The 21,164-nt window shown below is 48.2% G+C and overlaps 2 protein-coding genes and 1 long non-coding RNA gene across 8 annotated transcripts in view; 1 reads left to right on the forward strand and 2 right to left on the reverse strand.

The window, feature by feature from the left end:
* ZNF777 (zinc finger protein 777) overlaps window positions 1–2,479 on the reverse strand; it is a 26,821-nt gene extending 24,342 nt beyond the window's left edge. The window contains exon 1 of one of the 3 annotated variants that reach the window (XM_043464033.1): window positions 2,311–2,479. Coding sequence is in view for 1 of the 3 variants with exons in the window: in XM_043464032.1 (XP_043319967.1) it covers window positions 1,520–1,636 (117 nt within the window). In the remaining 2 variants the exon portion in view is untranslated. Of the gene's footprint in view, window positions 1–1,137; window positions 1,407–1,519; window positions 1,775–2,310 lie in introns of those variants that run through there. The other 2 variants (XM_043464032.1, XM_043464034.1) reach the window with 2 other exon arrangements.
* Window positions 2,048–21,038, forward strand: LOC122438840. The gene is made up of 4 exons (XR_006268663.1): window positions 2,048–2,158; window positions 15,098–15,227; window positions 16,238–16,392; window positions 20,437–21,038. It is a non-coding gene; the product is annotated as an uncharacterized LOC122438840 (long non-coding RNA).
* The window catches only part of ZNF746 (zinc finger protein 746), a 21,638-nt gene continuing 18,192 nt past the window's right edge, over window positions 17,719–21,164 (reverse strand). For 2 of the 4 annotated variants that reach the window (XM_043464038.1, XM_043464036.1), the window contains exon 7: window positions 17,719–20,383. In XM_043464038.1, the coding sequence (XP_043319973.1) occupies window positions 19,332–20,383 (1,052 nt within the window). In that variant the 3' untranslated portion in view covers window positions 17,719–19,331. Of the gene's footprint in view, window positions 20,387–21,164 lie in introns of all 4 variants that reach the window. The other 2 variants (XM_043464037.1, XM_043464035.1) reach the window with 1 other exon arrangement.

Here is a 21,164-nt window from a genome sequence, read left to right on the forward strand (position 1 = left end):
CAGGACAGTATATAAAGCCATTAGAGCAAGGCATCTTTACTAAGCAGTCTAATCAGAGCTCAAAGGAAAACACCAGTTCTTTGCTCTCTATTATTACAGTGTCTCTATCCATTTCCGGATTCTGAGCACTGTAGAGCCATGAGGGGCCACAGGAGAGCATCCCCTCCACTGCCCCCAAATAAAAGCCCCTGGCTCTATTTTCATCAGTCCCAGTAAACTTGTGGCTTGATATTACACAAAGCAGAAAGAAATGGCCAAACGGAGGAATGGAGCTGTAAATATGATATGTAAGATTAATAAGCTTACATTCTCAAACTGCTGGGGACAGGGAGAGAATTCCTCTGGTTCTTATTTCATAGGAGTTAACCCACCCTCCCTACCCCATGTGTCCTAAACGGATGGGGTCTCCAGGATTCATTCATTAGCAGAAAAATTCATCATACCTATCTTGACTTATAAAGCCATGCCATTGTCTCCTATGACCCAATGTGGTTCACTCAGAATTATATACTATTCAAGGGTCCTGGAGACCTAGGCACTTAACAACCATTTTGTTTTATTTTTCATAGCGTTGCTTTTATTGTTATCATTATTATTATTTTAAGACCTGAGGCTTTTCAGAAAGCCCTATATCCCGACCCCTTCCTGTACCCAACAGGAAACTGAGGCTCAGGGCTCTGCCTCCCATGCAGCAATCCTCCTCCCAGCACGACTACTGCATTTTAAAGAGCAGCTCGGCGGGGAGCTCTGAGACTGATTTTTAAGAACGGCCCCCTGATAGGGGCACACCAACCCCCAAACCCTTCGTAGCTCGCTTGCCCAGACCCCAACCGTCCGGACACCCAGAGTTCGACCGGGCCTCCGGACGCAGAGAGGCTGGAGGCCGAAGCGCCCGAGCCCGAGGGTCACCTGCTCCCCACGCCCGAGAAGCTCGGCTGGGCGCTGCCCAGCCTCCCACCCGGCCATCACCTACCCCCCGACTCCGACGGGCCGCGGCCCCAGCGCGGCGGCCCAGGCCCCCGCCCCAGAGGAGGCCGCCGCCAGGGCCGCCCCCCTCCCCGTCCAGGCCCGCGGCGGCCCGGAGGCAGGTATTTCTGCGGACGCGGGCGCCGAGCCACGGATGACTCGCTACGTGACCTTGGGGGCAGGCAGGGCCGGTCGCTGCCAGATGTCCGTGCCTCAGTGTCTCCGCTCTGCGAAATGGGGAGAGCCGCGTCAGCGCCGCGCTCCGGCCGCGGAAGGCTCGGCGGGGCCGAGCTCTGCGGAAAACGTGCGGCGGCAACCCCGACGGACGCGGCGCCGGCTCCGCAGGGAACGAGGCGCGCCGCCCCGGCGCCCGCCTCCGGGCCCGCGTGCGTGCCAGGCCCCGGGCGTCCCCGCAGGCGCGCCCGGACGGCCGCCTGCTCCCCGGCCCGGCTCCCCGCCCGCAGCCGCCCCCCCAGCCCCCCGCCTTCCCGAGCAGGGGCGCGCGAGCCCTCCAGGCCCCCCGCCCCCACGTCGCGGCGCTTCCGTCCCTTACCGAGACCCCAGGCCGGGCCGCCGAGCCCGGGACGCGCAGGCCGTCCCCAGGGCCCCGAGTCCGCGCGTCCGTGCGAGCGCGGGCTGCCCTCGCCGGAGCCGGGGCCGCCTCGGCCATGGCCCTGCGCTGTCCGGCCCGGAGCCGGAGTCGCCGCCGCCGCCGCCGCGCGGCCCCACGCAGGCCGGCCCCCCCACCCCACCCCCCGGTCTCTCCGCAGGCGGCGCCCGCCCGGCCTGGCCTTCCCCGCCCGGGCTCTCGCGGCCGTCGGGCCCGGCCTGCTCGGGGCCGGCGGGGACGGAGCGGCCGAGCCCGGCGGCGGCGTCGGAGCGGGGCGCGCGGCGGTGCGGGTGGCCCCGGCGGGCTGCGCCCCGGCCGCGAGCTGGGCCCCGGCCCTCAGCACCGGCCCGCGCGCGCGCGGCCCCTCCGCGGCCGCGGCTGCGACCCCCCGGCTCCGGCCCCGGCCCCGGGCTGCGAGCTGCGCTGCCGTCCCGGCGCCTCTTCAGCAGGGGAGCTGCACAGCAGCTGCCATGTTGATACAAACTGCATCCTGGGAGGCATGTCCCTCTCAGGCCGTTTAAAGAGAAACACTCCGAGGCTCGTCGGAGGCTGCAGGAACCCAGACAGCTCCATCTACAGCCGGTAGGAGCGAACAGTGTCGAGCGAGCAGCCGGGGCGGCGACGGACACGCCCTGAGCCCCGGGGCCAGCCCGTCGTGCCGCCCGGGCCGAACCGCTCGGGCCTCCCGCCTCCCCGACCCCCGTGGGCCGCCCCCCCGCCCCCCGGCCTCTCACCTGGGGTCCTCGCCTCGCCGGCCACCCTAGGGCGAGACCCGGAGGCGGGAGAGCGGAGGAGAAATAACCGCGCGCGGCCGAGAGGCGACGTGCTGGGGTCTGGAGGCGGCTTGATTGGCTCCGACAGCCTTCCTCCCGCCGGGTCCCCCCCGGCTCCTCTCAAACCCAGAACCCGGGTCGTTCCCTTTTCAAAAACCTGCGCTTCACAAAGGGATCTGAGAAGCCCGTCACGCCAAAGAAAAAAAAAAAAGCCCGGAGTTCATGTGACCGGGCTCTGTGCAGCCGGGGTTCCCGGGGAGCCAGGGGGTTGGGTGCTTTTTTTTTGTGAGACGCGCCCGGGGTGTTTGTTTTCGACCTGAAAGGACGGAATGCGGAGGGAGGATCGGAGAGGGCCTTGGGGGGCTGGCAGGCGGGGGTAGGGGGGCCCGAGCCGGCGTCTGGGAGGAAACTGAGGCCGGGTGGTGGGACGTGACTTGTTTACCTCAAGTGCCTCTTTCGGTCCCTGGGAGGAATGCTCCTTCGAAGGGTGGGGGAGAGCGTGGACTCGGCGACTCCCTCTTTCCTGGACAGGTTCACCTACACACACATGTATTTATGAAGTACCTATCGAGGTAGCAAGGGCGGGAAATGACACGGAAAAGAAAGTATAGGCAGGCGATGAAAACCCACCTCGAAGTAACTGAAGGAGAGAGAAAAGTAGAGTCTATTTGTTTACCTAAAGGGGAGGGGGGGAAGGGGTGGTCAGGGCCGGTGGGCTTGCCCTGAGAGACAACAAGAACCAGACTTAGTCGGCTGTCAGATCTCTCTTTAAAAAATGGGAAAATAACCGGTAGAGAGAAGGCCAGGGCCACCGAATCCTTTTTTCCCCTTCCCTTCCCTGGTGCTTTTCCTACCATGTGTCAGTATACAGTGCATGCACTGTTTTCGGTATCCAAGACTTTTACTTGAATAATGTAGGTCAGTCCATATCCTGTTGGAACTTGCTTTATTTCCATGGATCAGTATGTTTCTGAGATTGAGTCATGCTTAAACAAGCATGCCTGGGTCGTTCGTTTTAACCACTGTATAGTATTTCATTGAATAGATAAACTCGTTTACTTTCCACTCCCCACAGGGGAATCCCCGTAAATGTCTGTTTGCCCACCCGGCAGAGTGGTTCTCGTAGGGACACTGAGACACAGACGCTCGGTGCTGGGACCGGAGCGCTTTCATCCTCCCTGGACTCCCCAGAGTGCTCACCAAAGAGAGGGGGGCCCAGTGACACGCCCACCAGCAGTGCCTAGGTCCCCATCCTCACCAACACTTTCTGATAATGGACGTTAAACCTTTGCCAGCACGATGAGTGTGAAATGGCAGTTCATTATTTTACTTATTTATATTTCCCTGATTATTAAGGAAGTTGAGCATCTTTTCATGTTTGCTAGATATTTAGTTTCTTCCTCTGTGAATTTCCCCTTTATATCCTTTGCCAATATTTCTGTTGTAAAGTCTTTTTCTTATTGATTTACAGGCTTAAAAAAAAACAAACCCATATTCTGTATATTAATTCTATCACCAAACACTTAAGGTGATGCATTTAAGTCTCCCATCTTACTACTTACTCACCATAGTTGTTTTCTGTGTTCCATGCATTCAATCATACTTTTTCCTTTTCTTTTGCCTGTTTTTGGATTGAGTGTTTTTCTTAGTAATTCTGTTTTCATCAGTCACTAATTAGTTATACATCATTTTTAATGGTTGCCCTACATTTTACAATATACATCTTTAAGTTTCAACAGCCTGCTTCACATAAATTATACCACTGCACCTGTGTGCTTTAACCTTATAGTTTATCCACTGTCCTTTGGGCTGTTGTTTTTAGACATTATAACCAGCATAATACATTGTTGGTCGTGCACATTGCAAATATCTTCTCCCAGTCTGTCTCCTGTCTTTTTAAATTTTTCAGAAAAGAAATTTCTTTCTTTTAAAAAAATATTTATTTGGCTACGCTGGGTCTTCTGCAGAATGCTGACTCTTTAGTTGTGGCATGTGAACTCTTAGTTTGGGCATGTGGGATCTAGTTCCCTGACCAGGAATAGAACCCAGGCACCCTCCATTGGGAGCTGGGAGTCTTAACCACTGGGCCACTACAGAAGTCCCTGTCTTTTCTGTTAACATTTTTCATGGTAATATATGTTACACAGATATTTACATTTAAATATAATTAAATTTAGTACTTTAACTTTAGGGTTTGTACTTTTATTTTTATTTTCTTCCCTATTCAATGCCTTAAGCATATGTCTCAATTTTTTATTCTAAATTGTTTACAGTTTAACTTGTACACAGATCTTTAATCTAGAAGTGATTCTTTTAGCTTTTAATGTAAGTTGCATCTCTACTGAGATATAATTCGCATAGCATTAAATCCCTTCATGTAAAGTGTACAATTTGGTGGTTTACTATGTTCACAGAGTTATGCCCCCATCACCATGGCCCAAGTGTAGAATATTTTCATCACTCTGAAAAGAAACCCTGTACCCAATAGCAGTCATTCTCTATTTGCCCCTACCACTCCCACTCAGTCCTGGGTAACAACTAATCCACTGTCCGTCTCTATAGATTTGCCTATGTGGACAGTTCAAATAAATAGAATCATGTAATATGTGGTCAATGTTTACTGGCTTTTTATACTCACATAATGTTTTTAAAGTTCATCCATGTTATAGCATGAGAGTATATCACTCCTTGTTATTGCCAAATAATACTGTGTTGTATGAATAGACCCAATTTCATTTATGAGTTCATCACTTGATAGGCTTTTAGATTGTTTCTACTCTTTGTTTTCAAAAATGCTGCTTTGAACATTTGTGGACAAATTTTTGTGTGGACGTATATTCTCATTTCTCTTGGGTGTAAACCCAAGAGTAGGATTATTCTTACTTGAACCAACTACTTAATATTTTCAGGAACTGCTAAATTGTTTTCCAAAGAAGCTACACTTTATATTCCCACCAGCAGTGTAAGAGGGTCCCGATTTCTCCACATCCTCACCAATACTTAATTATCTTTCTTATTATAGCGATCTCTGGGTATGGAGTGGTATCTCACTGTGGTTTTTTAAAAAATAATTTGATTTATTTATTTTTAGCTGCTCTGGGTCTTTGTGGCTGCTTGGGCTTTTCTCTAGTTGTGCCGACTGGGGGCTACTCTTCATTGCCGTGCTCAGGCTTCTCATTGCAGTGGCTTCTCTTGTTTTGTTTGGGGCATGAGCTCCAGTGCAGGCAGGTTTCAGTAGTTGCAGCACGTGGGCTCTAGAGCACAGGCTCAGTAGTTGTGACACTCGGGCATCGTTGCTCACGGCATGTGGAATCTTCCTGGACCAGGGGTGGAACCTGTGTCTCCTGCGTTGGCAGGCGAAGTCTTTACCACTGAGCCACCAGGGAAGCCCCTCAACCGTAGTTTAGATTTCCATTTCCTTAATGGCTAATGATGTTGAGCATCTTTTTATGTGCATGTTGGTCATTTGTATGTCTTCTTGGGAGCAGTGTCTATTCAGAATCTTTGCCCAATTAAAAAATTTTTTTTAATTCCTGTAAAATACACATGATATAAAATTTAGCATTTTAACCATTTTAAAGTGTACACTTCAAAGTCAGTAGTATTTAGTACATTCACACTGTTGTATAGCCAATCTCCAAAACTCTTTATCTTGCAAAACTAACACATCATACCCATCCAACAATTACTCCCCATTTCCCCCAGCCCCAGCTCTGGGCAACTACCATTCTTCTTTCTGTCTCTTTGAACCTGACTATTCCAGGTACCTCATGTAAGTAGAATCATACATTATTTGTCTTTTTGTGACTGGCTTATTTTACTTAACATAATGTCCATCATCAAGATTCATCCTTGTTGGGAATTCTCTGGTGGTCCAGTGGTTGAGACATAGGCTTTCACTGCTGTGGGTCCAGGTTCCATCTCTCGTCGGGGAACTAAGCTCCTACAAACAGCCAGGTGCAGCCAAAAATAAATAAATAAGCACAGACTCCTCGGGGAGATCCCCCATAGTCCAGTGGTTAAGACCACCTTCCAATGCAGGGGCTGAGTGTTTGATCCCTGCTCCAGGGACTGAGCAAAAATTAAAAAAAAAAAATAGATTTATCCATGTTGTAGCATATGTCAGAGTTTTCTTCCATTTTAGGGGTGAATTATATTTCATTGTATGTGTAGATCATATTTTGCTCATCCGTTCCTCTGTGGCTATTGTGAATAATGCTGCTATGAACATGGTTGCATAAATATCTCTTTGAGACGCAGCTTTCAATTCTTTGGGGTATGTACTCAAAGCTGAATTGCTAGATCATATGGGTTCCATTTTTAATATTTTGAGGAACCACCATAATGTTTTCCATAGCAGTTGCACCATTTTACTTTCCTATCAACACAAGGGGTCCAATTTCTATGCATCCTCACCAACACTAATCATCTTCTGTTTTGTTTTGATAGTAGCCATTCTAACAGGTGTGAGGTGGTATCTGATGGTGCTTTTGATTTGCATCTCCCTGCTTCCCTGGTGGCTCAGATGATAAAGAATCTGCCTGTGATGCAGGAGACCTGGGTTCAATCCCTGGGTTGCAAAGATTCCCTGGAGAAGGGAATGGCAACCCACTCCAGTATTCTTGCCTGGGAAATCCCATGGACAGAGGAGCCTGGCGGGCTACAGTCCATGGGGTGGGAAAGAGTTGGACACAACTGAGCAACTAACACACACATATTTTTCACTATGAATTTAGTTCTGTAATTGTATAAACTTTTGCTATATTTTCTCCCTCAAGATTAACAGTTGTATATTTGACACATTAATAGTAAATATTGTGTAATCAATTTAAGTTTTTTGCTATGAACTTATTACAATAGGAATTGTTCCAAAAAACAAACATGTAAGGCAGTATTAAAATGTCAGCAAAATGTGTTTTGTTTTTCTTCTTTAACAATGTTTATGTATTTGACTGTGTGGGGTCTAGTTGTAGCACAGGGGATCTTTCAGCTGTGGCATGTGGGATCTGGTTCCCTGACCAGGGATCAAACTCAAATTCCCTGCATTGGGAGCTCGGAGTTTTAGCCACTGGACTACCAGGGAAGTCTCTGTTTTTTTCTTAAATAAGTGGTTAATCTTTTTAAAAAAATATTTTGTATATCATTTTATTATTTATTTATAATTTTATTCCATTGTGATTATAAACAGTGGTCTGAATAAAATTGCTTATTTGGAATTTGTTGTAATTTGCTTTGCAGCCAATTTTTGTAAATATTCCATGTATATTTAAAAAGAACATAAAATATCTATTGTTTTTCAGATTTTCTATATTCTTACTAATTTTTGTCTGTTTTATCAATTACAGAGAAAGAGGTATGTAGAAACATACCACTGTGATTTTTCTCCTATTTTTTCCTCATTCTGTCATCCTTTGCTTTTTGTATTTTGAGTTCATGCTGTTAAGTACATTATGCGTGCTTAGTCACTTCAGTTGTGTCTGACTCTCTGCGACCCCGTGGACCATGGCCAGCCAGGCTCCTCTGTCCATGGGATTCTCCAGGCAAGAACACTGGAGTGGGTTGCCATTTCCTTCTCCAGTGATAAAGTATGAAGTGAGTGAAGTGAAATCGCTCAGTCCTTTCCGACTCTTTGCAACCCTATGGACCGCAGCCTACCAGGCTCCTCTGTCCATGGGATTCTCCAGGCAAGAGTACTGGAGTGGGTTGCCATTGCCTTCTCCAAGATACATTGTACCTTACTTTTTTCACATCATCAGTTCAGTTCAGTTCAGTCGCTCCATTGTGTCTGACTCTTTCTGACCCCGTGGACTGCAGAACACCAGGCCTCCCTGTCCATCACCAGCTCCCAGAGTTTACTCGAACTCATGTCCATTGAGTTGGTGATGCCATCCAACCATCTCATCCTCTGTTGTCCCCTTCTCCTCCTGCCCTCAACCTTTCCCAGCATCAGGGTCTTTTCCAGTGAGTTGGTTCTTCACATCAGGTGGCCAAAGCATTGGAATTTCAGCTTCAACATCAGTCCTTCCAATGAATGTTCAGGACTGATCTCCTTTAGGATGGACTGGTTGGATCTCCTTGCAGTCCAAGGGACTGTCAAGAGTCTTCTCCAACACCACATTTCAAAAGCATCAATTCTTTGGTGCTCAGCTTTCTTTCTAGTCCAGCTCTCACATCCATACATGACTACTGGAAAAACCATAGCTTTGACTAGACAGACCTTTGTTGGCAAAGTAATGTCTCTGCTTTTTAATAACTGTCGAGTTTGGTCATAGCTTTTCTTCCAAGGAGTAAGCGTCTTTTAATTTCATGGCTGCAGTCACCATCTGCAGTGATTTTAGGAGCCCAAAAAAATAAAGTCTGCCACTATTTCAAAACATAGTGACCTTTTTATTCTAGTACTGGTTTTTGCCTTAAAGCTTGTTTTATCCAGTTGTATTGCTATGCCAGCTTTCTTTTGATCAGTGTTTGAGGATGTGCCTTTTTTCCTTCTCAGTTCTTTACTCTGCACTATACTGTGTCCTTAAGTTTTAGGTATTTAGTCACATGCTGTTTACAGAATGTCAAGTGTGTTTTTACCTTTGTCTGGGAATCGAGGCTAAGGCCCAGAGCTGAGGACAAAAGGCATTAAACCACCCCAATTTTGATTTCGTGCAGCCCAAAGGCATGGGGACAGTCACCTACCTACAGAGCTTGTGAGGAGGCACCACTTCCGAACTGACACTGTCCCTCCTGGCCCCCCACCCCCCGCCCCCGGAGCATAAATGGGACTACAAGAGAAGGGGTTTCTGGGCCGTCCCTCCTCTTCCACCATGTAAGAGAGATCTGGGTCCACTTTTGTGGAGCCCAGGAGTGTGGCTCAGGGCTCGCTTCCATTACAGGGAAGAAGAGGAGGGTACGTGATACATGTCTCCTGAAGTCTGTGGGAATTGTGGAACGTGGAAGCAGACAGTTTTTAATGTAGCAGTTTCTGAAGGTTTTAAACATCACCAGGAAAACATGAGGCTACTCCCACTCCATTCAAGTTCCCCTCAATCTCTGATGGTGCACTGTAAGACCCAAGCAGCTTCCTCGCCTTCTTGTAGAGCACAGGTTAGACAGGGTGGGACAGGGACCCTGCCACTGTCCACATCTGCACGGGGCCACAGGCCAACCTGTGGCCTGGGAATTCTTCCTGCACCCACCCCTGGGAAGAATTAGGGGCAAATGTTTCTGGTTACCCCTCTGGGAGTGAGTCTCAGTGCGAGAGAAGGACGGGGTGAAGCTGAGCCCTGCCCCAAGATAACCTCACCTATCGCCTCCCGAGAAACCACCACAGCAGCAGAGGTCTGTGGCCTCCAGGTGGAACCCAGAGGAGGGAAGGCTCTGGTCAGCACACACAACCACATCCTCCTTCAGTTCCCTTCCGAATGCTCCATGCCTTGGCCCAAAGTGAGGCTTTGCAAAGGTCTAAGCTAGAGTGTGGGCTTCCCAGGTGGCGCTCGTGGTAAAGGTCAATGCAGGAGATGTAAGAGATTTGGGTTCGATCCCTGAGTCAGAAGGATCCTCTGGAGGAGAGGATGGCAACCCACTCCAGTATTCTTGCCTGGGGAATCCCTCGGATGAGGAGTCTGGCGGGCTACAGTCCATGGGGTCACACAGAATCACAGATAACTGAAACGACTTGTCATGCACACACGCAACCTAGAGTGTGGGTAAAGGAAGCTGGGAATACGGGACAGAGAAAGGAGGAAGGGTTTGATGAGCAGACCATGTGCTCTCCTCACTTCAAGCCACTAGTGCCCCAGACAGATCTGGCCTGAACTGGAGTAGTAGGGGCCCAGCTCTGACTGAGTTCAAACATGGTTCAGACTGGAGGCTGGAATGAGACTTTCTGACAACAGAAAGTTTCGGAAACATTTTGGAATCTCAAAAAGATGTCATTATTGTACTGAATAACCAGTAAGAAAAGAAGGGTCAACATAACACAATTAAGGGGCAGTCATTGGAAAAAAGGAAACTATTTTATGTTTATGCCCCCAATGAATTAATATTTCTCATAAAACTTCATAGAGCTGGATTTTTGCATAGTTTTATAATCTGATAATATGTCTCGATATGTATTTGGCTGCACCAGGTCTTAGATTTGGCACATGGGACCTTTGATCTTCATTGCAGCACGCGGGATCTTTAGTTGCAGCATGTGAACTGTTAGTTGTGGCATTGAACTCTTTAGTTGTGGCTTGTGGGATATAGTTCCCTGACCAGTAATGGAACCCAGGTCCCCTGCATTAGGGATATATTTCCCTGACCAGTAATGGAACCCAGGTCCCCTGCATTAGGAGTGTGGAATTCTAGTCACTGTACCACTAGGGAAGTCCCTGACAATTTGTCTTTAAATGAAGAGCTTATTTTCTTTATAGTGAATATAGATATATTTGGATTTTTTTCTGTCATCTTATTTTGTGATCTTTATTTTACTGTAACTTTGCTTCTTTCCCCCTTTCTCTACCTTCTGTTAGACTAATCGGATTTTCTTTAGTCACCTCTTCTCTCTCTGCTATGAGCCATTCTACCTCTTTCTTTTAGCAGCTATTATGAACATAATAAATATGTATGTTTGACTTACAAAGTCTAAATGTAGTCTCTCTCTCTGCCCTTCTCGTGAGATCACCAGGGCTATGGAAGGCTTTCACTGAAGTTATGCTCCATCCTTCTTACATGTTGTGTGGTATTATAGTTCCATTTGTTTTGTATCTCCTAAACTTGTCTTTATTGTTGTCTTATAAAGTCAATGCATGTTGAGATTTACCCATGATTACTAAATTTCTTTTGCTCATCAGTTTCCTTGTGTTCTTCTTACTGCATTCAAGTTTCCACTTCTCAAAGTATAGTCCTCAGTAGTTTTTCAGTGAGGTTTTATAAATGGTATATTTCCAATTTTTATCTTCTGAAAATGTCTTTATTTGGCTTTGTTTGTATGTGATAAATTGATCAGGGTGTGAAATCTAGGTTGACAGTTATTTTTCCTCACCACTCTGTAGGTGTTTGTCCACTGTCTTCTGACCTCCACTTTTGTCATAGAAGAGTCTATTGTCAATCTAAAGGTTCTTTCTTTGATGTGAATCTGCCTTTTTCTCTGGTTGCTTTTAGGATTTCTGCTTTGCTTTTGGCGCTCTAATTTCACCACAGTGTTTATACATGTGGATTTACATTTGTGTCTCTTAGATTTGAGGATTTATGTCTTTCATTAATCCTTGAAGAATGTTAGTTATCCTTTCAAAAATATTTATTTTCTTCTAATTTCCTAATTATCTCTTTCTAGATAAGAAAATCTGATTTGATAGATGTATGGTAGGTGTTCCTAGTCTATGTTCTCAGCATGTGATGTGTTTCTGTCCATCATTATATCTGTCTTTCATTCTGGGTACTTTCTTCATCTATCTTTCATTTAAGTAATTCTTCCCATCTGTGTCTAGATGTGCTGCTTAACCTTAACAAGTCCATTGATTTTTCAATTTTCAGTGGCTCTATTTTCTTCTGTTTTCTTTTTAAAAATGTTTGTTTTTTAATAGTATCTTGATTTTTCTTAAGGTTTGTTGATTTCTATTAACCTTGCTTTTTCTATGCTGCTTCCTTTTTGCCCCCCCCCCCTTTTAATAACAATGTATGAAGTTTACTTACTTTTAGTCACACAGCTTTCGGGATCTTATTTTCCCAATTAGGGTTTGAACCTGCATCCTCTGCAGTGAAAGTGCACTGGCTGGCCAGGGAATTCCCTGTCCTTAGTTTTTATAAAGTATAAAAATATTCACATTCTAGCCTATTTTGAATTGTTTTACCTAAATTCAAGTTCTTGGATACTTAACGTTGCTGTTTTGTTTCCTTTGGATTTTGCAATTTCTGATTGTGAGCTTATATTGAGCTGGGTTTGTGGTCTGGATTGTGGGATAGTTCCTCCTGTTTTTGTTTCCTTCAGCCAGAAACCTCAAGTACTTTCATTGGCCTAGGTCCAATTTTAATGTCAGTTTATCAGCCCTGAGGGTAATATAAACTTGAATCCCAGTCTCCGTAAGGTACTAGCTGTGGTTTTGGATTCTCAAGGAAGATATTACCCCATCCGTTACCATCACTCAGAGCTTCAGTTCAGTTCAGTTCAGTCGCTCAGTCGTGTCCCACTCTTTGTGACCCCATGGACTGCAGCACGCCAGGCCTCCCTGTCCATCACCAACTCCCTGAGTTTACTCAAACTCATGTCCATTGAGTTGGTGATGCCATCCAACCATCAGCTAAGTTCAGAGCTTAGCTTGAGATAGAAAGCCTTTTGTCATCTGTGGCAGCCATGGAGTCATGCCACTGAGATCTCTGTTCAAGAGCTTACCATTCAGCTACAAGAAGTGCAGTTAACTGACCAGTTACTAATGTTGTTCAGTCACTCAGTCATGGCTCATGGCCTGCAGCATGGCAGGCTTCCCTGCCCTTCACCATCTTTCGGAGTTTGCTCAAACTTATGTCCATTGAATCGATGATGCCATCCAACCATCTTGTCCTCTGTTGTCCCCTTCTCCTGCCTTCAACCTTCCCCAGCATCAAGGTGTTTTCCGATGAGTTGGCTCCTGGCAACAGGTAGTCAAAGTATTGGAGTTTCAGCTTCAGCATCAGTCCTTCCAATGAATATTCAGGACTGATTTCCTTTAGGATTGACTAGTTTTATCTTTTTGCCATCAAGGGGACTCTCAAGAATCTTCTCCAACATCACAGTTCGAAAGCATCATTTCTGCCCAACACAGGACTCCTCTAATGGGCAATATTTGCTCTAGAATCCTTTGTTCAGTTGGCTGAAACTTTGTCAAGGCTGCATCATGGTCTATTCCTGCTGGCCAAACCTGCTTCTTCTCCTCTTTCCTTTCACAGATGCTGGTTCTGTGTCCTGGTCTGAGATGTTGCCTGCAAAACCCCATTTCCTCCTCCTTTTACCTTTATAGGCATCATTCTCCAATAATCCTCTTGTACTTCAAACTATGTCTCAGCACCCACTTCTCAAAGCCCCAAGTAATATGTTGTCTTTTTGTGTTAGGATGCATTTTTTCTGAACCATACATTTTCTGAAGATGAGGCCTTGCAGGGACTTTATCTGGAGGTGTTAGTTCCAACTTCTCACCTTGATGGGCCCAAGGCCTATATACTCTTCTCTCCACCCCAACTCTAGGTACGTACGGCCGCTACTCTCAGGCTTCCAACGTGGCTGCTCTCTTTTATCTTCATTTCTGGCACAATATGATTTCCCTTTATTCCTTTTTATATTAGCTCTCTATTTGAAATTACATTTATTATATCCCATCTGGAATTTCTAGGTATTTGTATCAGGAGTGTGCTCAGTATTTTATATTTATTACTTTTTGACCAAAAACTTTAAGACATACATTATTTAAGTGTATATACTTAATGTCTAAATTGTGCTTTTAAGATTTTTAAATAATCACGTATAAATTGTACAATACTCAGGGTGAAGAGAAACTTGATACACAAATCAGGAACTTTGTTTTTACAACTGTCAGGGAATAAAGTTATCCCTATGACTTATAAGTCTATTGCTTCTTTTTTATTTTAATTGAAGTATAGTTGATTTACAGTATTGTGTTAGTTTCAGGTGACAGCAAAGTGATTCAGATATTTTTCCATTATGGGTTATGACAAGATATTGAATATAGTTCCCTTTGCTATATAGTAAATCTTTTGCTCATCTGTATTATGTATAGTAGCCTGCATCTGTTAACCCCATACTCCTACTTTCTGTCTTTTCACCTCTTCCCCTTTGGTAACAATTTGTTTTGTATGTCTGTGACTCCTGTTTTGTAAATAAATTCATTGGTATCATTTTTTTAGATTCCACATATAAGTGATATCATACAGTATATGTCTTTCCCTGATTAGTATGATAATCTCTAGGTCCATCCATGTTGCTGCAAATGGCAGTGTTTCCTTATTTTTTATTGTTGTTGTTTAATCGCTAAGTCTTCTCTCTTTGTGACCCCGTGAACTGCAGCATTCCAGGCTTCCCTGTCTTTCAGTGTCTCCCAGAGTTTGCTCAAACTCATGTCCATTGAGTCGGTGGTGCCATCCAGCTATCTCATCCTTTGTTGCCCCCTTCTCCTCCTGCTGAGTAATATTTCATTGTATATCTTTATACATTTTTAAACCAATCATCTGTTTATGGGCATCTGGGTTGTCTCCATGTCTTGGCTATTATAAATAGTGCTGCTGTGAACATTGGAGTGCATGTATCTTTTCAAATTAGACTTTTTGCATTTTCTGGATATATGCTCAGGAATGGGATTGCTGAATCATATGGTAAGCCTATTTTTAGTTTTTTTTAAGGAACTTCCGTCTCTTTTCCATAGTGACTGACCAGTTTGTATTCCCACCAACAGCATAGGAGGGTTCTTTTTTCTCCAGACTGTTTCCAAAATTTATTATTTGTAGACTTTTTGATGAGGGCCATTTTGACCGGTATGAGGTAGTACCTCATTACAGTTCTGATTTGCATTCTCTAATGATTAGTGATGTTGAGCATCTTTTCATGTGATTGTTGGCCATCTGTATGTCTTCTTTGGAGAAATGTCTACTTATGTCTTCTGCCCATTTTCTGATTCTTTTTTTTTTTTCTTTATTGAACTGTATGAGCTGCTTGCATAGTTTGGAAATTACCCCCTTGTTGGTTGCATCATTTTATTGCTTCATTTTTACACATATGCCTTTATACTGTTTGCAGGAACACATGATATGGAGAGCGTCCAATGAGATGACAGATGGTGTCTGAGCAAGTGTCTATGGAAAACAGGGGAGGCATTAATCCCACCTGCAGAGACTGGGGAAGGCTGGGTGACACCATGATCTGAGGGGTAAGAAGGGATACACCAGGTGGATGAGGGCGGTGGGGCAAAGGGAGGCAGGATGTGGTCTGCAGTGGGAACAGCACTTGCAGAGATGAGGAACAGCATGATGCTCTGGGAAGGGCAGGTGGGTTTGGTTCACCTATAAGGTCAGATGCAAGGGGAGCTGCAGGAGATGGGGCAGGGAAGGAGCCAGCTGAGTTGCTGCACTGAAGTTTAGATTCTCAATGCAGGTGATGGAGTCCCTGGAGCACTTTAAACTGGGAATGAGAGGGATCACATCTCCCAGTTAGAAAGGTCACCCTGGGTCTATGTGAGGGAAGCAGCAGTTCAGGATGGGGTCAGCATCACAGACTTGCCCAGAAGGACTTCTGGCAAGCCTTTGCTGATGTGGAAGAAGGACTGATACACAGAGAAAAAGAGACAAGGTGACAGGAACATTAGAGGAGGGGACATCTTCCCCAGGAGGGAGACATAGAAGAGTAATGGCTACACGCAGCCAGCACAGTCTCCATGGGTCTTGGTGCTGTTGAAGCGGTTAAGGTGCAGCTGACCCACCTTGTCCTCAGTCTGCCTGTAAACATGACAATGATGTAGCACTACTGCTTAACAATGGAGAGTTGGAAGGGATGGGGACCATTTTTGGAAGGCTAGGAATGAGAACAAAGTTGTAGAAAGATGAAGGTAAAGAAAGATGTCAACAGGAGGCAGGCAGCAGATGGGTACCTTTTGATGGGGAACAGAGGGTGGCCAGGATGAAAGAATGACTGGGGATGATGAATCTCAACTGTTCTCACTTTGGCACGTTATTTCAGTGCCAGAAGACACCTGAGCATCCCAGGAGGATTTGGCCTGGCCTTGGAGAGGTGCTGAGGGCTATCCTGAGATCTGGGAAGCTGTCCACACCGTAATTCCCAGAACCTGTGGCTGTGTGGCCTTACAGTATGCAAAAGGGACTTTGCAGATGTAATTAAATTAGGATCTTTGGATGGAGAGCTCATTTCTGATTATCTGGGCAGGCCCAAGGAAATTGCAAGAGGCTTTATGAGAGGGAGGCAAGAGGATTCAAGTCAAAAAGAAATGTGATGACAGAAGCAGAAGTTGGAGTGATTCTCTCTGAAGATGAAGAAGCCATGAGCCAAGGAATGCAGGTAGCCTCTAGCAGCTGGAAAAGGTGAGGAAATGGATTCTCCTCTAGTCTCCAGAAGGAATGCAGCCCTTGACTTTAGCTCCATGGGACTCATTTTGAAATTCTGACCGCCAGTAATGGTTTAAGCCATTTAAGTTAGTTCAAGCCACGAAGTCTGCGGTAATTTGTTAAAGCAGCAGTGGGAAACTAATACAAAGGACCACTGTGCTTGGGCCTCAGTGGGATTCCTAGAGTAGCAGTAGAGAAGGGTTCCCAGGAATCCTTTGGGAGTCATGCTGGGGGCCCCCATTCCACAGTGCCTGTCTGGTCTCCCTAACTGACTGAGCACCCCCTTCTGGAAGGCTTGAGACTGAACTAACTCCATCTCCCCTCTCCACTACCTAAACCCTTTCCTCCCATGCCCTCTGTCTAGAGACTGCACCCAAGCCAGAACATAGGAGTTGTCCATTCATGAGCCATGGGGTTTTAGCCTAACAGGCATGCAGCGTGTAGGTCGGGGGATATGAGGACCCCGTGAGGATGGGTGAGGGTGTGGTGGTGGAAGAGAGGCACCACGAGCTGGGCAGACACCAAAAGTGTCCCGGTTGACTTCCAAGCACTAGAGACATGGCCAGTGGGGGCCAGGGTGGGCCATAAGCACAGGAGACAGGTCAGAGCTGCTGAGGAGGAAAGAGATGCCATGGCCTGTTCCCACCATCTCACCATGGGTCTAGATGACTTCCACTCCTCTTCCTTCTCTGCCTCCCATGCCCTCAGTGACAAACGAGTGGATTTTTTTTATTTTATATTTTCGTTTTCTTAAAAAACCAATGATCAAAACAAGAGAGTGTAACCAAAACATGAGATAGGATTGCTAACAACTGTCAACTCTGGTTGGTGGGAATACGGGTGTCAGCCAGCCTGGCTCAAGTCCATCAGGTAGACTTCACTCCAAGATCAGGGTTACAGCCACTACAGGCACCCGGGATCCTTTCCTGGCCTCTGCCCAGCCAAGAAAAGACGCAAAGAGAAAACATCCGGCTTCAGTTTTTCTTTTTGATATTCTGCAATTTTTTTTCTTCCCATCTTCATGTACATGGTATCATATTATATTAAACTCAATGACAAAAACCGTGACTATATCCTGAAGCAAAGGGACTGGATGTGGCTTTAGTTTCTCTCGGATGTCAGTTTTATCTCCATAAAGCCAAACTTCTCTGGATTCTCCCATCCCAGCTCTCAGGAACAGTCGCCTCCCTGGGCCCATTCACCCTGAGCAGAAGGACGGTACAGAAGAAGTTGACCGCGGGTGATGCACGCAGAGGCACCAGCACCAAAGACCAGGTTTAAGAATGGAACCCACCAAACCGCCTCGGTGCTGGTTAGGTTTTATTTTTAACAGGATGTCTCCTCTTCATTTTTTTTTCCCCAAAATATCAGTTATATCAATATTAGAAGTGTAAACAGGTACAAAATATACAGTACATAGAAACAATTTTCTTAACTAGTCTATTGCCTAATAAAAGTACACACAAGGGAGCTGAATGAACAGGAGCCGTGGTCTCCCCATCCTCACTGGGAAAGGAGATCCTGGTGGGGTCAAGGAACCAGCGTCTGCCTCAACAAAACCGGAATGGATACTCATGTGGCAGGGACAGCGTTGGGGTGGGATCAAGAAACCTGAGCCCATTTCTAACTCCACCTTCTTTTAAGATGCCAGCCAGCCAGGGGGCAAGCAAGCCCTGCCTCGGTCCCTGGGGTGGGAGGGGAAGGAAGAGCAACCACGGTCACAGAGGCCGCGGCTCCTCTGAAGTGTGAGGCCTGACCACTTCTGGCTTGGGCAGTTAGGGGGCAAATCTTTTAAGAGGGCAGCGCGAAAAGCTGTCCTCCCCCAGACTGCCGGTCCAGGATGAACCGCGCGCCGAGGCTGACCCGAGGCTCGTGCCAGCTGTCTGCACTCACTGTGCACACGGAGGCAGGGTGCGCGAGGCTGAGCTGAGTCCCCCCTCGGAGTTAACTTTCTGCCTCCTCTCTTTTGGGAAAGGATGCTCCTCTGGGTGCTTCACTAGGTCACAGGAACGATCAAATGAGATTCGGAGCAGAAGCGTTTGGACAGGGAGAAGACACCACACGAGGAGAAAAGGAAGCATCCGGCTGGAGCGGAGGACGGCAGCCCCCGTGGGGGGCTCGACAGGCCAGGCTCTGTGGCCGGCTCTGCTCCTGCCACCCTCCACCCCGCACCCCCCGCCTCACCTCTGCAGCCCTACCGGTGTCTTCAAACAGCCCTCCATCACGAGGCCCCGAGTCACGTGCGCCCCAGGGCCATGGGGCGGCAGGTGCCCGCGGCAGGGCCGGCACTTGTGCGGAGGGCCTTTACAGGTGCTGGGAGACGCCGGGCCACTCCGGCTCAGTCGTCCTTGCGCCCGAGCTGCGACTGGACGTCCACGGCGCCCTGCTGGCCCCAGGCAGAGCCGGGTCTCCACTCCCCTGGGGCTGTGTGCGCGCTGAGACCGGCCCATCCCCCAGGGGTCACTGGGGCCAGGGAGGTCCGAGTGCCTCCTCGCCCACATCCCCGGCCAGCCAAGCTCCCGGCGGCTCTGTCAAGACTCCGTAAGGACACAGCCCACAACACACACGCAATCCAGAAACCAAAGGTACACTGTTAAAGTTTAAACTGGTGCTACTACTATTTTCCAGCTTTGTCTTCCAAGAATTAAAAAAAAAAGTTTCGTAATTAAATTACTTAAGATTCTATGCTGCTCAGTTTCACAATCAGAGAATTCTACTTTGTTTAGAGGTGGAAGCTGGGCCGTCTGGGAGTTTCTCCTGCTCCAGTGAGCAGTTCGGCAAATGGGAATCTGGTTTCCCCTCCATGCGCTGTCTGTCCGGCTTCGAGGCTTTGCGCACGCCGCCCGGCCATCTGGAGAGGCGACTCTTTACACAGGGGCCTGCTGGGGCCCGAGGGCTGGGCGGCCGCGCGGGGCTCAGAGGTCCCCACCGTCGGTGGGCCCCAGGACACTCAGGCCACAAGTCCAGTCGGTCACGAGGTCCGTGGGGGCCAAGGGTCCTTTGGCGGCGGGGCTCTTGAAGGGGTCGGGGGGTGCAGGGGGCAGCGGCGGCAGCGGCTGGCCGCGGGCCGGCTTGGCGCCGGCGGTGTGGTTGCGCTGGTGCTTGCGGAGGTGGTCCTTGCGGATGAAGCTCTTGCCGCACACGGCGCAGGCGAAGGGCCGCACGCCCGTGTGCGTGCGGTAGTGGTCGATGAGCTTGGAGCGCTCGGTGAAGCGCTTCTCGCACTCGGTGCAAGGGAAGGGCCGCTCGCCCGTGTGCAGCATGCGGTGCCGGATGAGGTGCGCGGGCCGCGTGAAGCAGCGGCCGCACTCGCCGCAGCGCAGGCCGCTGCCGTCCCGCGCGCCGCCCGCCGCCCCGGGCACCCCCTCGGGCTGGCCCCCGCAGCTGCGCTGGTGCGCGCTCAGGCTGACCTGCAACTGGAAGCTCTTCCCGCACGCGGCGCACGTGAACGGCCGCCCCCCTGGGGGCGCCGCCGGGTGCTTCTTCAGGCCTGGCTTGTGGCCGAAGCCTTTGGTCCGGCCGGGGTATTTACAGGGGTCGTTGAAGGGTCTCGGGGCCTGGCCGGGGTCCAGCACGGCCTCTCCGTTGTCGGAGGAGGAGAAGGGCAGCCCCTCGGGCCCGCTCCTCGGGTTGAGGCCCGCGGGAGGCTTACACCTGAAATTCCAGCCCCACCGGACCCCCCCGAAGAGCCAGTCTCCTGGAGGGGTCTCGTCCTGGGTCACTGCGGGGCTGGGATCACCCAGGTCGCGCTCGGGCCGGGTAGGCTCTCTCAGCCCCAGCACAGGGTCCTGGCTGGGGAACGAGCTGCCCTGGCTCTCCCAGGCTCCTTCCTGGACAGGACTGGGGAAGAACCTTGTGGCCTGGCCTGGTCCGAACAGTGTCCCATGGGCTTCTAGGTCAGTAGGGTGCACTGGTGTGGCCACCACCTCTTCTTCCTGGACTTCTGTTTTTATCACAATTTTTACATCTGCTGAAAAAGACAGAAAGACCAGGTATCATTCTGTCCCCCTTCCTGCCTAGAAAGGGAAGATCTGATACTTTCATCTGGATATTCAGCCCCACTACGGCCACTCTGAGCCCTAATCTTCAAGCCTCAGGATCCAGTTCAGCAGAGGTGCCCCAGGTGGTCAGGCAACTGCCTCAAACTGTGGGTGAGGACATCGTGTTCCAGAACTTTCTCTACAGGTAAAGCAACCATCATATCTGCTTACCTTGTTCTAGAGGCTTCACCACAGGTAAGGAACCACTGCATCTCCTCATTACGTCCCATTATCACTTTGGCTAGTAAGGCTAATCATGAAGCTATTCCAAGGAACTGAGACCACTGGTGGGAATGCACAGAGCTGGGCTCAGGCACATCTGAGACTGGGCCCTGGCTCCCCAAAGAGCAGCTGCAACTCCTCTGTGAATACCCTTTTCCACAGGGTTGCATGAAGATTAAACCAGGCCGCACATGTGAAAGCACTGAGCATGTTGTTTTCCATGCAGCAAGCATTCAGTAAATGTAGCCAGCTAGCTAATGATAAAAATATTCATGAAACAGTAATGTTTGGTTTTACTTAAATGTACTTGAATTTCACACTTTCAAGTTTTATATCTGAGATCTAGGCTTTCAGCACAATTTTGGGGTGTTAAAATATGATAGAAATTATTGAAGTAACAGCTAACTAGTTTTCAAAACAGAACAGAAAATTAATACATAAATATGGCAGTTCTTTTGAAAAGACTCATTTGAAAAGACCCTGATG

This window comes from Cervus canadensis, chromosome 3 (genome assembly GCF_019320065.1).
Source record: "Cervus canadensis isolate Bull #8, Minnesota chromosome 3, ASM1932006v1, whole genome shotgun sequence".
NCBI classification, from domain to species: domain Eukaryota; kingdom Metazoa; phylum Chordata; class Mammalia; order Artiodactyla; family Cervidae; genus Cervus; species Cervus canadensis.